Genomic DNA, 16,909 nt, shown 5'->3' on the forward strand with positions numbered 1-16,909 from the left:
CATTAAAATAGTGCTGTCTTCTCCTGGTACTCCTGGGTACCTGCATGTCCAGGAGAGAGATGATAGGGGGCATGGTGGTTGTGCTCCTGGTAGTATTTTCAGTGACCCAGAGGATGCACTGTTGGAGGCAGAGCTTCAGTCCCTGCAGGGAATTTGTCCATGCCCTTGGTACTTCATGTCTGAGATAGGTCTTACTTTGTGGCCTAATATGCATTAGAAAAACAGAGAAAATGACCTCAAGTTACTGTTTTAATTGTAATCTTAATTTAGCAACGTTTGTTCTGCCTGATATTCCCCCTGCTCCAGTTCATTACACTGTGTTCGGTTCCCTTCCTGGAGCCAAATATAGACCTTTTCCTTTTCCTCTCACTGACCTTTTTGTTGCCTTTACAAAGTTTCTCCAACAACGCTGTGTAAAAGCGTTTTTCCGTAGCTGTAATGCTTATTTCAAGGCTTTGAACTTCAGTTTGGTGGCTTGTGTTTTAACCTCCCCGGCTGGCCATTGCTGTAGCCCACGTCTCTGTGGGGGACTTCAGAGTCATCATGTCCCACAGAGAGAGACGAAGGGGTGTCAGAGCCAACTCCAGCGCTCTGCCCCCATGGAGCTCTGGGCTCAGGGACTGGCCAGCCCCAGTGCGGGCACAGCCGTGGGCAGCGTGGCCGGATCAACGCTGAGGGGTGCAGAGAGCAGGCGTGCTGTGCAAGGGCCGTCCTGCTGGATGCCCCCGTCTGCTCCCAGCCATCCTCTGTATGATGCACACCCGAGAAGTAACACAGACCAGGTTTAATAAGAAATCTGTGCTCCCACTTGAAAATCCTCTTGTTATGATGTGTACATAGCGTTGCTATCTGATAGTCTCTGCATGTCATTATACCAGGCTTTTGTTCCCTTGACGTAAGGTATTGTGTCAGTCCTTAATGGGATCTTTTCCTCTTTTTTTTTTTTTCTTTTTGTTACTATTTAGTTATTTTGCTTCTTTATATTAAACAACAAATGAAGACATGACAAATAATTCTTTTTCCTTTATTTTTTTCAGATGTCACATTCATCCATGAAGGAAATAAAACTTTTCTGGATAACCTTGTTAATTTTGAAAAGCTGGTAAGCTAATTTTGTCTTTCCTGTTTTTCAAAGAGATTCACGTTCTTTTCTTCCCTTTCCCCTCCTTATCTTGTAAGACTAAAAGGTTTTCTTCTGGCTGAATCGGGAAGAAGTAAACAGGGGTAAAAAAGAGCAAACAGAATAAAACAGCTAACAGTTTTATCTCTTCTCCTCCTCTCTCTTCTCACTCCTCTTCTCTCTTCTCACTCCTCCTCTCTCTTCTCACTACTCCCTCCCCCAGTTCTGTGTAAAATGGCTAAGCCAGTATGGCCAGCATTGATGCCACACAGTCCACTCAGTTTTCTCTCCTTTGCACCACGTCATGGACTATTTCTCCTCAGTTAAGTTCTCCTGCTTCAGCTTTTCGCTGAATTATGTTTCCTTTTTTTCTCAGGGCCCTAAAGAAAAGGTTTCTCTAGTTTAACACTTGCCAAGGGTATGTTAACTCCAAGGATCTTAAATGAAAGTAAAGTTTTTGATCTAGGTTAGACGATGAAGAGAATAATGCCTGAAATAGGAATTAAACTGACTGTAAATATCACTATACTAACTTTTATGTAGAAGGGCACTTACTGACATTGTGTCTTTGGCCACATCTACTCTAGACATCATGACATCTACTCTGGCATGCTGATAGAGGTTTGATTTCTCTAATTTGTGTATTTCATTTCTTTGTTGATAACATTTTCGTAGCACTGAAAGCTGGAGTGGAGAAACTTTGGATTTTATTTTTTTTGTTGTTGTTGTTGTTGTTATTGTTGTCTTGGAGTATTTGATCAAGAAACCAAAATATTCTTCCCAGTTGCTCTAGATGTGCCATGGGACTGTTCGTCCAGATGGCTGTGCCTGGTGAATTGTTCCCAACTATTTTCTCCATGTGTTTACACTTGTTTGAGAATGAATGTGCAACTGTGGAGTTATTCATGAACCAGATGCTGGAACTTATTTTCACATCCTATCATAATGTACATTGTCTTTCAACTTGCAAGCAGATGTAGACTTCATCTTTTAAACCTGAGCTCCTCTTTTTGTGTTTTCTATTTGATTTCTGTACCTTTTCTTGTTGCAGAGCTTACAAGAACACTGATTCGCATTTAATGAAAGGTTTTCTTGTCCCAAGTCCATTAACTGTTTGACCTTTAGGTGTTTGCATAAAACTCATTAGCATGTTCTTCTTCATTGCCTCTTGGAAGTACATCCAATTAACATGTAAACTAAACTAGCTCTTGATGCACAATAATTGTTACTAAAATCCCCACACTGGCCTGTATATTTATTTAGTGAATATGTAGGATCTGATTCTTGTTCCAGTCTTAGCTGGACCTTGTTAGTTTGTTTGTTTGTTGTTTAATCATGTATATGCTTAATGCATGCTGGGCTTGCTTGGTAAGATTTCCTATCCTTGCTGTCACCATTGTGTCTCCAGAGGCAGTGGGAGCTTTGCTAATTGACTTCAGTGAGCCTGGATTTCACCTTTTCCATGCAAATGGATAATGGGCATTTTAAATGGCAGGGGGGGAGAGTCTGAGGTGATGGTGGTGGGGTGAGGGTTGTTCAAACTGACATTTCCTCCAAATTATTAGTCAGATCACACCCTCAGGAACGTGCTGTCTCGTGGAGCCCTGTGTACATATGAATGCAGGCAATAGTGCAAGCTTAGGAAGTGGGGGTTTAGGAGAGATTTAAAATATGAGTGTAGTGGAAACTCAGGCAGTACATGTATTACACTGGTTCATTTGGATGCTAAGGTACTTAGTCAGTGGGCATGAACTTACTAATGAGATGCATCACACATGATCACATACACATCAGTTCCTGTTTCTTTTCTAATTATAAGGGCTTTGTCCCAAGGAAGAACGTCTTCCTTGGTGTTCTATACTGTGCTGAGTGCTTTCTGGCCTCTGCTGAGAAAAATCAGGATTGACATTGACTCCTGCTTGGTTTGGATCAAGCCACTGAACCTCACCTGCAAATTTGCTGTTGCAGAAAATGAACAAAAGAATTATTCTATTGTAGCAGATTACTGCTTTGGGGAAGAAACTTACTCACTGTCATAAATGCATAGAATTTCTACTTACGAATTTCAAAGAAAAGATGGTTTCTTGTGTCTACTTTTGAATCAGTATTTTTAAACATTTCATTTCTGCATTAAACACCACACCTAAAGGAGGACTTGCCAATCTGAACTGTTGTTTTTTTCCAACTATATCAGTTGGTTTAATAAAAGATATTCTCTCTCACTACAATCTCTGCTTTTATATTCTTAGACCATCATGGCCTCAACAATCCTACCATGACAGAATTTGATTTGACATGACATGACTGCAGTGAAGACAAAGTTAATTCAAAATATAAAGAGGGGAATTTGCAAAGAGAAGAAAATGAAATGATCTTTTGTTTCAGGAATGTTACCTGGTTTTAGCAAAAGTTGAAGGGTTTGCAGTGGTTTATTTAACTCCATGTTGGGTAAACGCTAGTCTAGAATAGTGTTAGATCAATATTTAGTACCATATCCATTTTCTCAACCAAATCTGAAGGAATAAATGAAAATATGGTCTTATACTGTTGCATCTCAAGGTATTTCCATGGTATTTACTGAGCTGCTTCATTGAAATGTGGCTGCTTCTGTTTTTTTCTCCAGTCGGCCATCACCCATATCTTAGCAATGACATGTCTCAGCCATGACATGTCTTAGCCACACTCCAGCAAACTCTAGTACAGGTCAATGGCCATTACCATTTTAGATAACACCTTCTTACCTTGCCTTCAGCTGTAAGGTCTGTGTACATGCAGCTGAAGGTTCTCAAACCCCACCCCCTCAAATATCTGTGCAACGCCCAAGCATGAGTTTTTCCTATCCTCAGTTAAAGGAGTGCTGATGATCCTAAGTAGCCAGTAGACTGAAAGGCCACAAGAAATTGTGTTACTCATCACGCTGATGGTATGCAAGCAGCTGTTTAAACAGTCAGGAAATAGCATTTGCTTTGCAGATGAATTGGCTGATTCTCTGTATTACAGTTGGATCCCAGAGAGTTGCAAATGGACAGTGAGAAATGTCTAATTAGGCTAATAAAGAAGGGAGATCTGGGATTCTGCTTTTTTTTTTTTTTTACACAAAGAGGTTCTTCCCTCACCTGGGCATCACCTTCAGAAGCTAGTCTTGGGATGGACCCCCACACTGGCTGACTACAAAGGAGAAACAGCAAAGAATGATAGTGTGTGTGATAATGGGGTTTCTCTTACTTTTAAAAGCCAAATGAAAATGGTATCAACTGGAAAACATCACAGCAGCAGCACTGGTGTAAGTTGTAGCTCTCCCAGTACTCAAACTATTGACCATGAAATCTAGATCATCTCATTAGAACTTCATTATAATCAGTGCAAGGACGTGAGCACAAGAGATTGCATGATTTCATGGCAAATGAAGCACAGCGGGTAACAAGAAAAATTGTTTTGATTCACTGATGAAAGGAATATGAAGTTTCCATTAAACATGCTCTTGTGATAAGCTTTTCTGTGGAGGAGCTTTGTAAGCTGCTTTCTGGGTGTTGAGAGATGAGCTGTTCTGCATCATTCTGGTCTTAAACATACTCTGCTCAAACAGTTAATCCTTTCAGTCTCTGATTATTTTTGAGGGAGACGTGAGAAGAGCATCAGCTGTTTGCATGAGCTATTATATCATTCCTGCTAACTGCAATTTGCTTAAATTAGTTACTAAATTTGGTGGAGTTGTCAATTTCACCTTTATGCCACAGAAGCAGTCAAATAAAGAAAAATAAGTAATGCCGCAAGAGCTTTATGGGTGACCTCTAGTGAAAATGAGCGCACTCCACTGATTTATAGTGAATGATTCCAGTTTTCATAAGTTGAAGACCTGAGCCTGAATGAGAAACCAAACTTAAACCTTTTATTTCCTCCGCTTAATCTAAGTGGATATCCAGTACCTCTGTTAGCACCAGCTTTTCCTAAAATAGCATGCCTCCAGTATAGTTGTCTTTAGTACGTGTCTGCGGAGATGTCAGGGTGCTTGCTCTACAGCATTTAGGCTGTGGGCTGATTTATTTTGTGTTGGTTATCATACTGCAGAAAACTGCCTGATACTGGTGCCTGATTGTGCTAGGCATCGTACAAGTGCATTAAGATGTAGTCTGTGCCCGAAAGGGCTTACAATCTAATTAGACAACATGGAGATGGAAGGTAGAGGTTGCAGACTACCAAATGCCCTCGATAATGCACTAAAGCCAGGGGCTGGACTCAGAAGCACCCAGCCAGGCCACAAGACTTTTCTGCTTTAGGCTTTCAGTTTAATAAATGTCACAGGAATAAAAATAAGCAATTGTTTGGCTATTTTTCATTACCATTTTCCATGGACTCTCAGGGAGTTTTTCTCATGTAATCTGTGTGATATCAATAAGGACCTTATAGACTAGCCCTGTTTCATCATGTACTATCAGTAAGAAAAAGAGGACTGTCTTCATTTTCTACCTTACTACAGCTGCTTTTTGGTGTACAGTGTAGGACAAGGAGATCTTTTCAGGCTTTTCTGATGACAGAATCCATCTCAGATTTTTTGCACTGATGTTTTTTATCTTCTTTTTGCAGCACATGATTGCAGATACTGTTCGATCATTGAGACATTGCAGAAATAACCAGTTTGGTGAGTAGCCAAAATTTGCTACTTATTTTGCTTTTGTAAAGCCTTGAGGGTTTTTTTTTGTTTGTTTGCTTTCTTACCACTTGTGCAGGTTTACTACAGCAACAAAACGTGGTTTTAAATTATGTTCCTGTAAAAATTATCACCTCTTCAACATACTGGGTAAGATCTGTGCCAGCTGCACTTAATAATGGAGGCCTCTGATGTACGCTACTGTTTCTCACTTTCCCAGCTATAATCGAGTTACCTCAGTCTCCTGCTAGTCTGTGTGTTTTGGTAATGGATTCACAGCTGTCTTGGCTTCCAGTAGTTAAAAGATGGTATTCATCACTATGGCTTGTCACTTGGCTTTTCACCAAGAGCAATTGTTCGCTTATTTTGGTTTCTTAAGGACATTTCACAAAAAGTCTTGAAGATACTAAGATCCTGTGGGTTTCATGAAAGTAGTTGACTAGGCAGAAAAGAGGGAGTTGTGTTAGTACCTCTGCTAGGGAAAGCCTACAAATACAGCTCTGCCTGGTTTGGACCCTGGAGGATCTACGCTGATGGGAACAGTTCCGAGTGCCTCAGCTGCACGAAAGGCTTTTTTTTTTTGTGTTTCCACCTTGTTAGCCACCAGAGAATCCAGCGCTACGGGACCACGCCAGAAGACCCCAGTTTGCTTTGTTTTGCTGCTCACAGAGGACAAACCTTGTTTTTCTCCTTCTCAGCATTTCTCATTCTCTGCAGAGAGGTTAGACACAGGAAGAGGACAAACACAACACTACTTTAGGAAGTGGTTAGAGTTTTTAAGCCAAACCCACTAAACATGTCATTTATTGAGGCCACTAAATCCTCTTTTCCAAGGAGAAGTTCAGAACAGAGTTTGGATCGTTTCATTTTGCTAGCTGAATTTTCAGCAGCTGTCAGCATGAACTCCTACAAAAAGAAAAATAATAATAATTTTATGTATAAATACATGTACCTTGGAGTATTATAGGTACTGCTAAAAATTTTGCTCAACATTTGTTCTATAGAATTGCCTTGTGTATGTACAGTCATTTTTTAAACAAGGCTGCTTACTATTATGGTTCTTGTGTTATTTTGAAATATATATAGAGAGAGGGAGAAGGGGAGAGAGAGAAGGACGTGCTGTTTGATTTTATTCTGTTAAACCAGATACTGAAGGAAATATTGATTAAACCAATCATGTCTCTGTAAGTTAGAATGTCTCCTATTTGGCATTATAAAATGTAGCATTGGTTCCTTTTAATGATGTGAATTTTTTTTTCGCAGCTTCTTTGCAAATCTTTCATCTTGTTTTTGCCTTTTTTTTTCCCCTCCAAGTGGTTTTGTAAGTGTTACGACATAAATCCAAGGTTAATACCTGAGATTTATCATACAATCTAGTAGTTTGAAGTAGGTGATTGTTATTTTATTTTACCACAGACTTGATTTATTGTGAAGCTGACATTTAAAAAGCAGCTTATACAGACATCCCTGTAGGCACTTTTTTTTTTTTCTTAAATTCATTTAGGCATGAAATGAATTCACTGAATATTTATTGAGACTTTATGGACAGTTTCCTTTTCTAGTGGTCTTATTTTGCTCTCAGGAATGTGAATCTTTCTACTGCATCAATTCCCAGATTAGCCTAAGAGCAGCAGGCATCTCACTGTAGGGAAGAATTTAAACAAAACTAAGCAAGGAATATTATTGTTTATGAACTGTATCACGTGTATTAAACTTGCAGGCCAAAGTCTGTCTGGATTAGAAACTGGTTAGGTTCCAAGCAAGACTGAAATGCCTTTTTAATGGAAATAATACTTTTGTATCCTAAATCCTGAAAACAAATAATGGCATTTCCAAAACCAGGCAAAGCAGCCTGAAAAAATAACATAATTCAAGCTTTTGTCATTTCAGGTGTTAATGAGAAATACAAATGTTTTTCAGTATGTTCAGCACAGCTGATGGGATCCTGTTCCCTCAGAACAGAAGGGTTATCTCTGTATCCTAACACAAATTTACCACGCTGTCCTGTTCTCTCCCACATTTCTCAAGTCAGATAGCTGCTCAGAAATAGCTCCTAAAAATAGCTGCCCGGGAGGCCCATTAACAGCCGCACGCAGAACTGGCTGCGTTGACATCCCACGTTACCTACACGGCATCGAATGGTGCTCTTCAGAAACGAGTGGGATGGTCGGTCCCTGGAAAGCTTCTCGTGTAGCTGGAGAGCGTGAAGAAAAGGATGATGATGAAACAAAGGAGAGGGAGGGAGTGTGTGAGTTAAGCTGATTGGTTCAGGGAATTTTGAGGAGGTTTCTTTTTTAATTTATGGTAATGTTATTAAAAATTCCTTGAGGACATGGACTAGAATGGAGCTCTCCAACCTTCGCTCATTTATAGGCAGTCAGCAACATTTGGGAAACTTATCTTGTTGCTTTCTCTGTCTTGATGGGTCTCGTGGCCACGGGCTTAGCTTTCCCTTTTCCACTTCTGCTGGCCACCAGCCATGCTGGAGGGTTTCACAGGCAGCAAGTTCCCACAACCCGATGTCAAGCATAAAGCTTGTGACGGAAAACATCTGCTATTAAAGCCACCCTTCAATTTGTCTGCTACACAGCTGATTCCTCTTGCTGTGTAAAATCCCATGAAATGACAGCATGACTCTCATCTCTGTTACTAGATCAGAAATCAAAAGCGGAGCAGATCAAAACGCGGGAGCCTGTCAGAGCAGCTTTGAAGAGCTTTTGTACCCGTCTACCTTGCTGTCACCTTTCACCTGCTCTGAAGGAAATTATTCCGGGGCCTGCTGTCTTGTGTACTTGTGTTAAGGTTGTTTAAAAGTTACAGGCTGGGTCACCCACCCCTGCTTGAGGAAATCTTGAACCACCCTTACAGGAGACAGACTGTCTGTACTGCCAGCAGGAGTAAAACTTCCACTTGGGAAGAGTCAGCTTCTTGCCATCCCCTTGTCCCTCCTTCGTGCTCGCTGGCTGCCCAGGATTGCCTGCTTCTTTGTTTCTTCTCCTCTTTTCTGTATCTAGCTGCTACCTCATGCATTGCGCTTAAACAGCAAGTCCTTTGAATCACTGGCTCTCTTTTTTTGTGACTGTAGCACCTGTTAGGTTGGCACACCAGGGACTTTGTAACGCACAGGACAGAGAAGCAGGCAAGCCATGGCTTTCTGATTCATCCCCTTTCTCCTGTCTTGCAGGCAATGAAGTTCCTTCAAAAGAGCATCATGAGCTGAAGCCATATGTCCATCACCTGCATGTCATCGACAACCAGCAAGCTCTGTTTGACCTTTCTCACAGGATAGAGCCACGAGTGTGAGCGTATGCAGCTTCATATAACCTTGTAACTGCAGCACTTTGAATTAAGTGAATGTTTATGCCAAGCATGTTGCTTCCTTATATAAGAACAGTTTACTGAGTTTTATCAGTAGCTCACACAACATGCACAGGAAAATCAGGCAAGAGCCAGCAAAGGAGCTGCTCACAGAGTTGCAGGGCAAGCTTGGTGCCATCCCTGCTGGTCACCGGGATGGGAGGGAATGGAGCAGCGTCTTTTGAGCTCAGGAGCTTGGTTTCTGTGAAAATATTGTTTGGTCCAGTGTAGCTTTCAATGCAGATTCTGCCAGTATTAGAGTGAAAGGAAACGTGTCGCAGCAGCAAAACATTTCAGCAAGCAACATGCTGCAAGAGGATTCATTCTCAGTTCACCACAGTACGTACCTCACTAATTCAAGGCTGCCAAAGTATTGTTGCCAAAAATACTGTGCAGTCTGTGTAGCTCCCCTGAGTCCACTGGAGCATCTTTCTTGAGATAAGTGCAGACAACAAGGAATGGGAATATAAAAAGACAGCGCACCAGATGAAACTCAAGAGGGTGTCGTGATGTGGAGGTCAGCAGTAAACAGTTCACGCTGTTACGGTCCCTTAAGAATCTGCTTTATAAAACATACTGTAAGAGCGAATCCACTTTTGTTACAATTTATGGACACAATTGTTTGTACGCTGAAAATGTATTATTTTCTTTCTTTTCAGATACCTCAGATTTAGCACCAGCTCCTGCAGTTAACATGTTATAAATTATTATAGCAGGAGTTTTTTTTCTGCTTGAAATACAGGCTCCTTGGTGTCTATTCAGAGGCAATGCCTACATCCACCTACATTCCTAATTTACCTCCTGGAAATAGTTTCAGCAGATAAAACTTACACACGCTTCTAGTTTTTGAAGAACAAAAGGGTGTACCTTACAGGGTACCAGTGTAATTACCTGTGTGCGTACACAGCGGGCTCTCAGCATCAGGGTCCCGTGACTGCCTCTGTCCCTCTCACACACCTCCCCTAGCCAATTCTCATGTAGCTAAAAGTACTACTTCTGGGCATGTACTGAGAGGCAGCATTTCTAAAGTCTTGTCTACAGCTGACCTACATCTAAGCGCCACCGTCGCCATAGCTCTGGTTTTCAGCGCTATGAAGTTGCCCTGAAATAATCTAGTGAATGCCACAGGCAGTGTGCAGTGTGCTACAAAGTCGGGCATGTGTTTGTGCACTGGCTCACAGTAACGGTCCCTTTGCAGAGCAGGGAGGACATTGCATTGCTTTCCCATCTCTATTGTATGTTTTCCACATGAGGAAGACTTCCAAGAAAATGTTCCTTTACTGATATGTGGGAATACTGAAGTAGCATGCTCTTCATCATTGTGTTATCTCTGGTTTGAAGGGATTAAAAAAAAGCAGCTTTAACAAGTAGTCTGTGGGGAAATCTGTAGAATGCATTCGGTTTTCCCATCTGTGAAATGTTGTATAGATCTATTGTAAAGGAAACAGATGTTTCAGAAATGTATTTGCTTGTACTTTGTTATTATCAAATACTATATGATTTTTTTTTTAGAAAAAAAAAATCTTCTTTTTACCCAGTAAAAAGAAAAAAAAATAAACTCTTGCTGGCCCTGGAGTAAAAATTTCCTATGTTCTTCTGTAGATGTGACTGCACATGTTGTAAATAACTCTTTTGTGCAAACAGACCAAAACTGTTCAGATGAGGACACTAGCTGCTGTGGGCTCCTTTTTGCAGTGTAAAAACAGAAACCAGATACAATTTGCTGCTTGTGTTACTGCAGTTCTTCCTCTGGCTACAGCACTCCTCGAATCTCCACCCTAGGTGCATTACCCGGGTGGTTTGCTGGTCTTTGAGCTCCCCCTTGTGAAATCTTTTTACTGTGGCATTATATTTAGGAGCCTGTGTAGACCAGCCTGCATGCTTTAGCTCATGTGGTGTAACACTCCAATCCACAAGTTCTCTTGAAATCTGTGGAAGAGGGAGCCTGAGAAGGTATTCAGGGTGAGAAAGTGGGCTTGTTTCTCAGTTCACTGCATTTGGCTCTGTTTTGGTAGTTACTGCTGATGAAGCAGCAGTGGTGCCAGAGAAGAATAAAAGACAAGGAAATGAAAGAAGGGGGAAAAAAAGAAAGGAAAAAAAAAACACCCCAGAACTAGAAAGATTACTCTATGCTCAGGCTTTGGTTTGAAAGCATGCTAGAGCCACCTTCAAGGCTCCTCACGCTGCCAATTCAAACTGGTTGATCAGATGGGTGGGTTAACTTGTACCATTAGGCTTCGAGCCACCTGAGGTATGGGCTATATGCATCACTGTAACTTTATACTAAATCAAGTGTTGTCTACCCCTTGCAGCTGGCATAAACTCAGTTTGAAGGCACACAGCCAGCATTAACCTCGTTATGTGTGTTGTGGCTAATTAGACTACTGTTTAAAACTTTACAAACTAGTTTTCATAGTGGCCTTTATAATTAGGATGTAACTTTCTGGTTTGAGGGGCCAACTTGGATGCATTGGTTCCACATTGAAAAGATGGATATTATAACTGTTACCATAAAGGAAAGGCAAATAGTCCAAATCTGTAGCTAGTATGTTTAATAAAAAAAGGCCCATCAGAGTCTTCATTCAACAGGTGAAGCATTGCAGAGCTGGGCTGTAGACTGGCAAGTGGTTTGAAGGTGTGGTGGTTGGGAGGAAAACTAGAAATAACCCTGTGAAAGACAGGGGGACACTACACAGCCTCTGCCAGGGTCCAGCACTGGTGATATTGTGTGATTTTTAAATCCTTCAATAGCACAATTATGTTACACAGGATAAAATCCATGAATCTTACAAGTTCAGCTTATCACAGTCACACCTGGGGTTAAATACTCTGCATATTTTCCTTAGTAGCTAGGAGGAGTAATTAGACAGAACAAAAGAAAAAGCTGGGTCATTTTATACCTCTTTGATGTGGGATTTTGTTGCATCAAATTTAGATGCTTCTATGACACATCTTTTTTGTTCCAGGCCTGTCTCAGATAGAAATAAATTGCATTTGCGTGACAGTGGCAAAAAAAAAAATGTTACCAGAAATAATAAGATGTGCTGCTGTAAAATTACAAAAAAAAATGTAAATGCTAAACATTTTAGCAGAGTAATAATTATTTGCATAGCCTATTTATTGTCATCTTAACACACTATTAAGAAATACTGGGATGAAGTCAATGAGCTGAGGTAAGAACACCTGCCTGTTCTGTTCTCTCTGAGTGCCATAATGCTGTCAGCTTGCATTAAAAGTAATAAAATAGAAAACCCCAAATCAAGGTATTTACTTAACTTCTCAGGGACTACAGCTAGTAGTTATCCACCGTGATGAGACCTGGTATGTATGAAATAATCTGACTTACCAGAATCAATGTTGCCAATGTTTTCTTTTTCATATTTCATGCTTGTCTGCCTCTGTACATATTATTGTGTTGTGTATTTATGAGAGCTAGTAAGCAATAATTTATATGTCAAAATGGCCAAGCAATACAAGGTTAAAACTTGTAGAAGCAACTGTTATATTTATCTTGCATTTTCCAGTGTTTTTTAATATTGCTTTTCAAAATATAAAAACTACCTTAATGCAGCCTGGGCTCTGTGCCTTCATGCCTATCACACGTACTTATTGTTCCTAACTGGAATATTTCACACTCGTACTTCAGTCATTCAGTTCTGCAAACCCTTGCTGTATTTGTGAGGTGGACACAGAGAGCATGCGCTTGGTTAGAGGCTCAGCAGCCTGGCCCCATTCAGAGCTGCTTATTCATCTCTGGTCGGTGGGATTTACTGGTCCGATGTATTCCAGGCAGTTTCAGAAGCAGAGATGATGTTAATGGGGTCTCAGCTGTGCCTTACCACCGTGGTGCAGTCTAAGAGGGGTCTGGAGCCACCATGAGAAGTCCCTGTGGGAGAGGGGAGCAGTAAATCTATCATCGTATCCTCTGGAGTCTGCTTATCAGCACTTGATCCTCTTACTGAGGACAGCCAATCCTTTCCCCGTCTATCAGGCACCCCTGCCAATGTGGTTTCCTCTCCCTTGTCTCGGCTGGTCTGCAGCGGGGAAGGCAGAGCCCATGATGGGCTGTGAGCGTGCTGTAATGCAGTTGAGGCTTGTCCTGTCCTTCCACCCTTTCCACTTGCAACCCCTGAGAACCACTAAGCCAAACATGGCTATTTCACACAGAAATAACATTCGGTACTTACAGCATGATGTCTGTTCCAAGTGCTTTACAAATAGGTGGTACTTAATCCTCTAAGTGCCTGCACCTTGAACAGTCTGAAGCCTGACCTACAAAGTGTTTGTGCCAGTGTTAATATACGGGTAGGGTGAATTTTAACTAGAATAATTAAAACAGTATAAGCCCAAATTGTTTACACAGCTCTATAATGATGTTTAAAGATACTTTACAGCCAGACATCCATTTCCAGACCCAGCTGTGCAAGCTGAAGAATTTACATTCCCTGCTGTTCATCACTGTCACAGAATCACAGAATCACAGAATGTTAGGGATTGGAAGGGACCTCGAAAGATCATCTAGTCCAATCCCCCTGCCAGAGCAGGATTCCCTAGATCATATCACACAGGAACGCGTCCAGGCGGGTTTTGAATGTCTCCAGAGAAGGAGACTCCACAACCTCTCTGGGCAGCCTGTTCCAGTGTTCAGTTACCCTCACTGTAAAGAAGTTTTTCCTCATATTTATGTGGAACCTCCTGTGTTCCAGCTTGCACCCATTGCCCCTTGTCCTGTCAAGGGATGTCACTGAGAAGAGCCTGGCTCCACCCTCATGACACTTGCCCTTTACATATTTATAAACATTAATGAGGTCACCCCTCAGTCTCCTCTTCTCTAAGCTAAAGAGACCCAGCTCCCTCAGCCTCTCCTCATAAGGGAGATGTTCCACTCCCTTAATCATCTTCGTGGCTCTGCGCTGGACTCTCTCTAGCAGTTCCCTGTCCTTCTTGAACTGAGGGGCCCAGAACTGGACACAATATTGCAGATGCGGCCTCACCAGGGCAGAGTAGAGGGGGAGGAGAACCTCTCTCGACCTGCTAACCACACCCCTTCTAATACACCCCAGGATGCCATTGGCCTTCTTGGCCACAAGGGCACACTGTCCCTTCATTGGAGATCATTGCTCCGCACAGTGTAGCCAAGAAGGAAACCTGAGGAGTATCTACTAACCTGTTGCCATTAGTCAGCTGGATAACTTCAAGCCACATGTGGCTGCATGCAAGCAGCTAACTTTGCACTGAAGGGCTCTCCTCCCACCCACCAGCCGTGCTGGGAGGTTGTCGCATGAAGCTAGAGTGATGACACCGTTTAAGATGATTTGCAAGTGGGAAGGTGTAGGGCTGAGGATAGCTGCCTTGCAGCTCCAGCTGTGCTACAGAGCCACAAGAAGAGGCTGCTGCACTCAGCAGCTGATCTCCAGCTATTCTCCCTTCAGACTGTCTTGCTGAACTATTCAGACAAGGACTCCTCCATTCTTGTCAACGAAAGAGAGCTTTAATGGCAAAGACCTATGATTTAAGCCACTCAATGCACTCCTTCCATTTTCACTGAAGTTAAAAGGGTTGAGAGGCCTGTGATGAGCCGTTCCTGTGGGACCTGCGTGAAGGTGAGAGGCAGCAGGTGGGGGCAGTTTGCTCAGGGGCCAGCACAGCCCTTTGCGCAGAGTGGGACTGACCTGCATGGGGACAACTGCTCTACCCTGTGTAGAGGTGATTCCCTCTTCTCAGTGGAAAAAAAAAACCAGCATGAAAAACAAACCTCCTGAATATTTGTTGTGTTTCACATCTATCCTGGTTTCTTGGGGATAAAATTTATAGAATCGAGTTTGTGTTACATTTTGTTTCAGTTTGTGGCCAGCTGTGGTATGGTGATCAAGGCCATCAGCAGTGAAAGCCAGGGCAGCTGACCCAGGCTGGCCCACAGGTGTATTCTATAACATTAACATCAAGTTCACTATAAATGGGAAAGATGCTGGGGGTGGGGGGGGCTCTTTTTGTTTTTCTCTCTTTACTTTTCTCTCTTTCTCATTCTAGTAATTGTACTGTCCCCGGAGTGACTTGCTGCAAGTCTATGGCCTAAGTATAATTTTGTGTGTTTTGTATTAGCATTGATATTGGTTTCCTTATTTTATTAAATCTGTTTCAATTTCAACCCACAAGTCTCCCTCCTTTTCCCAATTCCCTTGCTCAGTTTGGGGAGGGACAGTGGGTGATAGAACCAACTGCTTGTTCCTTAGCCCCGGGTGTGGGCTGAAGGAAGACAACAAACATCCCATTGGGCTTTCATGACATGCAGAGCACCTGCCTGGAGTCCTGCTCTCTTCTGCCACGGGGGTGGCAACTGAGTTACACACACAGCAAAACCCAAAGAAGGTAAGTCTTCCTCTGCCTCTAAGTGCTGCCTACCTGCACACCTACAAAGACCACTATCTCACGCGGGAGAGCTGTGTGACGACACCCTACATGCATGGCTATAATAATAATGTGAAATACCCGTAGTTGTATCAGAGTTAAAAGAATCGTGTGGTGCAGTTAATATAAAATCTGGAGAACCGAGGAGGCCTGCAAAGGTGGGCCAAGTGAACAATTTTTGAAGCAAGGAGAGACCTGTTCTCCTCTGTGTTCCCTCTTGTCTGGAAGAAGGTCAGTGGATTTCATAAGACCTTTGTAAAGGTTCAGAAAGCCTAGCAAAAGTGAGCTTGAGCCTCAGAGCCTTTCAGAGGTCAAGGAATGGCAAGGATGCAGTCTGCATTCTTTCTTTCATTTTTCATTGCCCATTGCAATCAACACCATTCAAGGGTGTTTCTGGTAAGCAGTTGCAGTTGTTTGTCCCCCCAAGAGGTCTGTGCTGCCACTTATTTGTAAAGGCACCAGGATATTTGTACAGATCATCTCACGCTCTTTGCAAATCCATGCATTGTGGGAACTGGCTGGGATTTATCATGTCTTTTCCATCCCTCTCCTATCCAAGGCAGACTATGGAAGGAGGGAAAGGGGCATCATCTTGAAAGCCTTGGAAAGAATCCTGACTGACCCTTTCCAGGTCCCACTTCCTCAGGATAGAGGCAATTCTTGTCCTTACCTCCCCATTGAGAAAAATGCAACAATCCTACAGAAACCATGCAGTTAAAACCCAGGAAGAACCTCATCTTGGGGTCAGGGGAGAGAAGAGCCATTCAGGAGGTCATATAAACCCAGCAGGTGAGAGAGAAGCTCTTCCTTTGTGTTCTCTGCATGGGTCTGATTGATTGCACCTGGATATTTGCCTATTTAAGTTGTTACTTTGCAGGGAGAGGGGGATAGTTCTGGGTTTCTGTGTAAGTAGGACTATTTGTGGGCTGGCTTCAGTGCTCTGTATGATCTTGGTGCTATTAATTTCTTCTCTGTAAGGTTTCAGCTCTCCTCTCTGTAGTAAGAAGTCAGAGCAGTCCTGAGTGTGTTAAGAAATAATGAATCAGCATAGTTTAGAATGAAATTTGATTGGACAACCAAACTACTTTATCCTTTTTTTAGTAGGAAAATGTGGATTTAGTGATGTAAGTTTAGAGAAGCATGTGAGCAAGACACGAAGATGTTTTTAAGCAGAACCAGATGAGCTACGCCATGCTGAAGGGCAGTCACTGGGGTAGCTTGCCTTGAACAGATGGGTCTTAAATGATGGTATGTACAAGGAGGCGGGTTATAGTTGTATGGTCTTTGGAACAGGTTTCCTTGCAGAAAGTTTTCAGAGCTTCTAAAACTCCAGCAGCTTGGGTTTTTGTCTTGGTCTCCTGCTGTTGCTGTCACCA

The 16,909-nt window shown here is 42.3% G+C and overlaps 1 protein-coding gene across 3 annotated transcripts in view; it reads left to right on the plus strand.

Moving 5' to 3' along the window:
- Positions 1–12,645, plus strand: part of RAPGEF5 (Rap guanine nucleotide exchange factor 5) — a 164,714-nt gene extending 152,069 nt beyond the window's left edge. For all 3 annotated transcript variants that reach the window (XM_068404779.1, XM_068404780.1, XM_068404781.1), the window contains 3 exons: positions 1,038–1,102; positions 5,705–5,759; positions 8,953–12,645. In XM_068404779.1, the coding sequence (XP_068260880.1) occupies positions 1,038–1,102; positions 5,705–5,759; positions 8,953–9,071 (239 nt within the window). In that variant the 3' untranslated portion in view covers positions 9,072–12,645. The remainder of the gene's footprint in view (positions 1–1,037; positions 1,103–5,704; positions 5,760–8,952) is intronic.
- Positions 12,646–16,909: the final 4,264 nt, after the last annotated feature.

This window comes from Nyctibius grandis, chromosome 7 (assembly GCF_013368605.1).
Source record: "Nyctibius grandis isolate bNycGra1 chromosome 7, bNycGra1.pri, whole genome shotgun sequence".
Classification (NCBI taxonomy): Eukaryota; Metazoa; Chordata; class Aves; order Nyctibiiformes; family Nyctibiidae; genus Nyctibius; species Nyctibius grandis.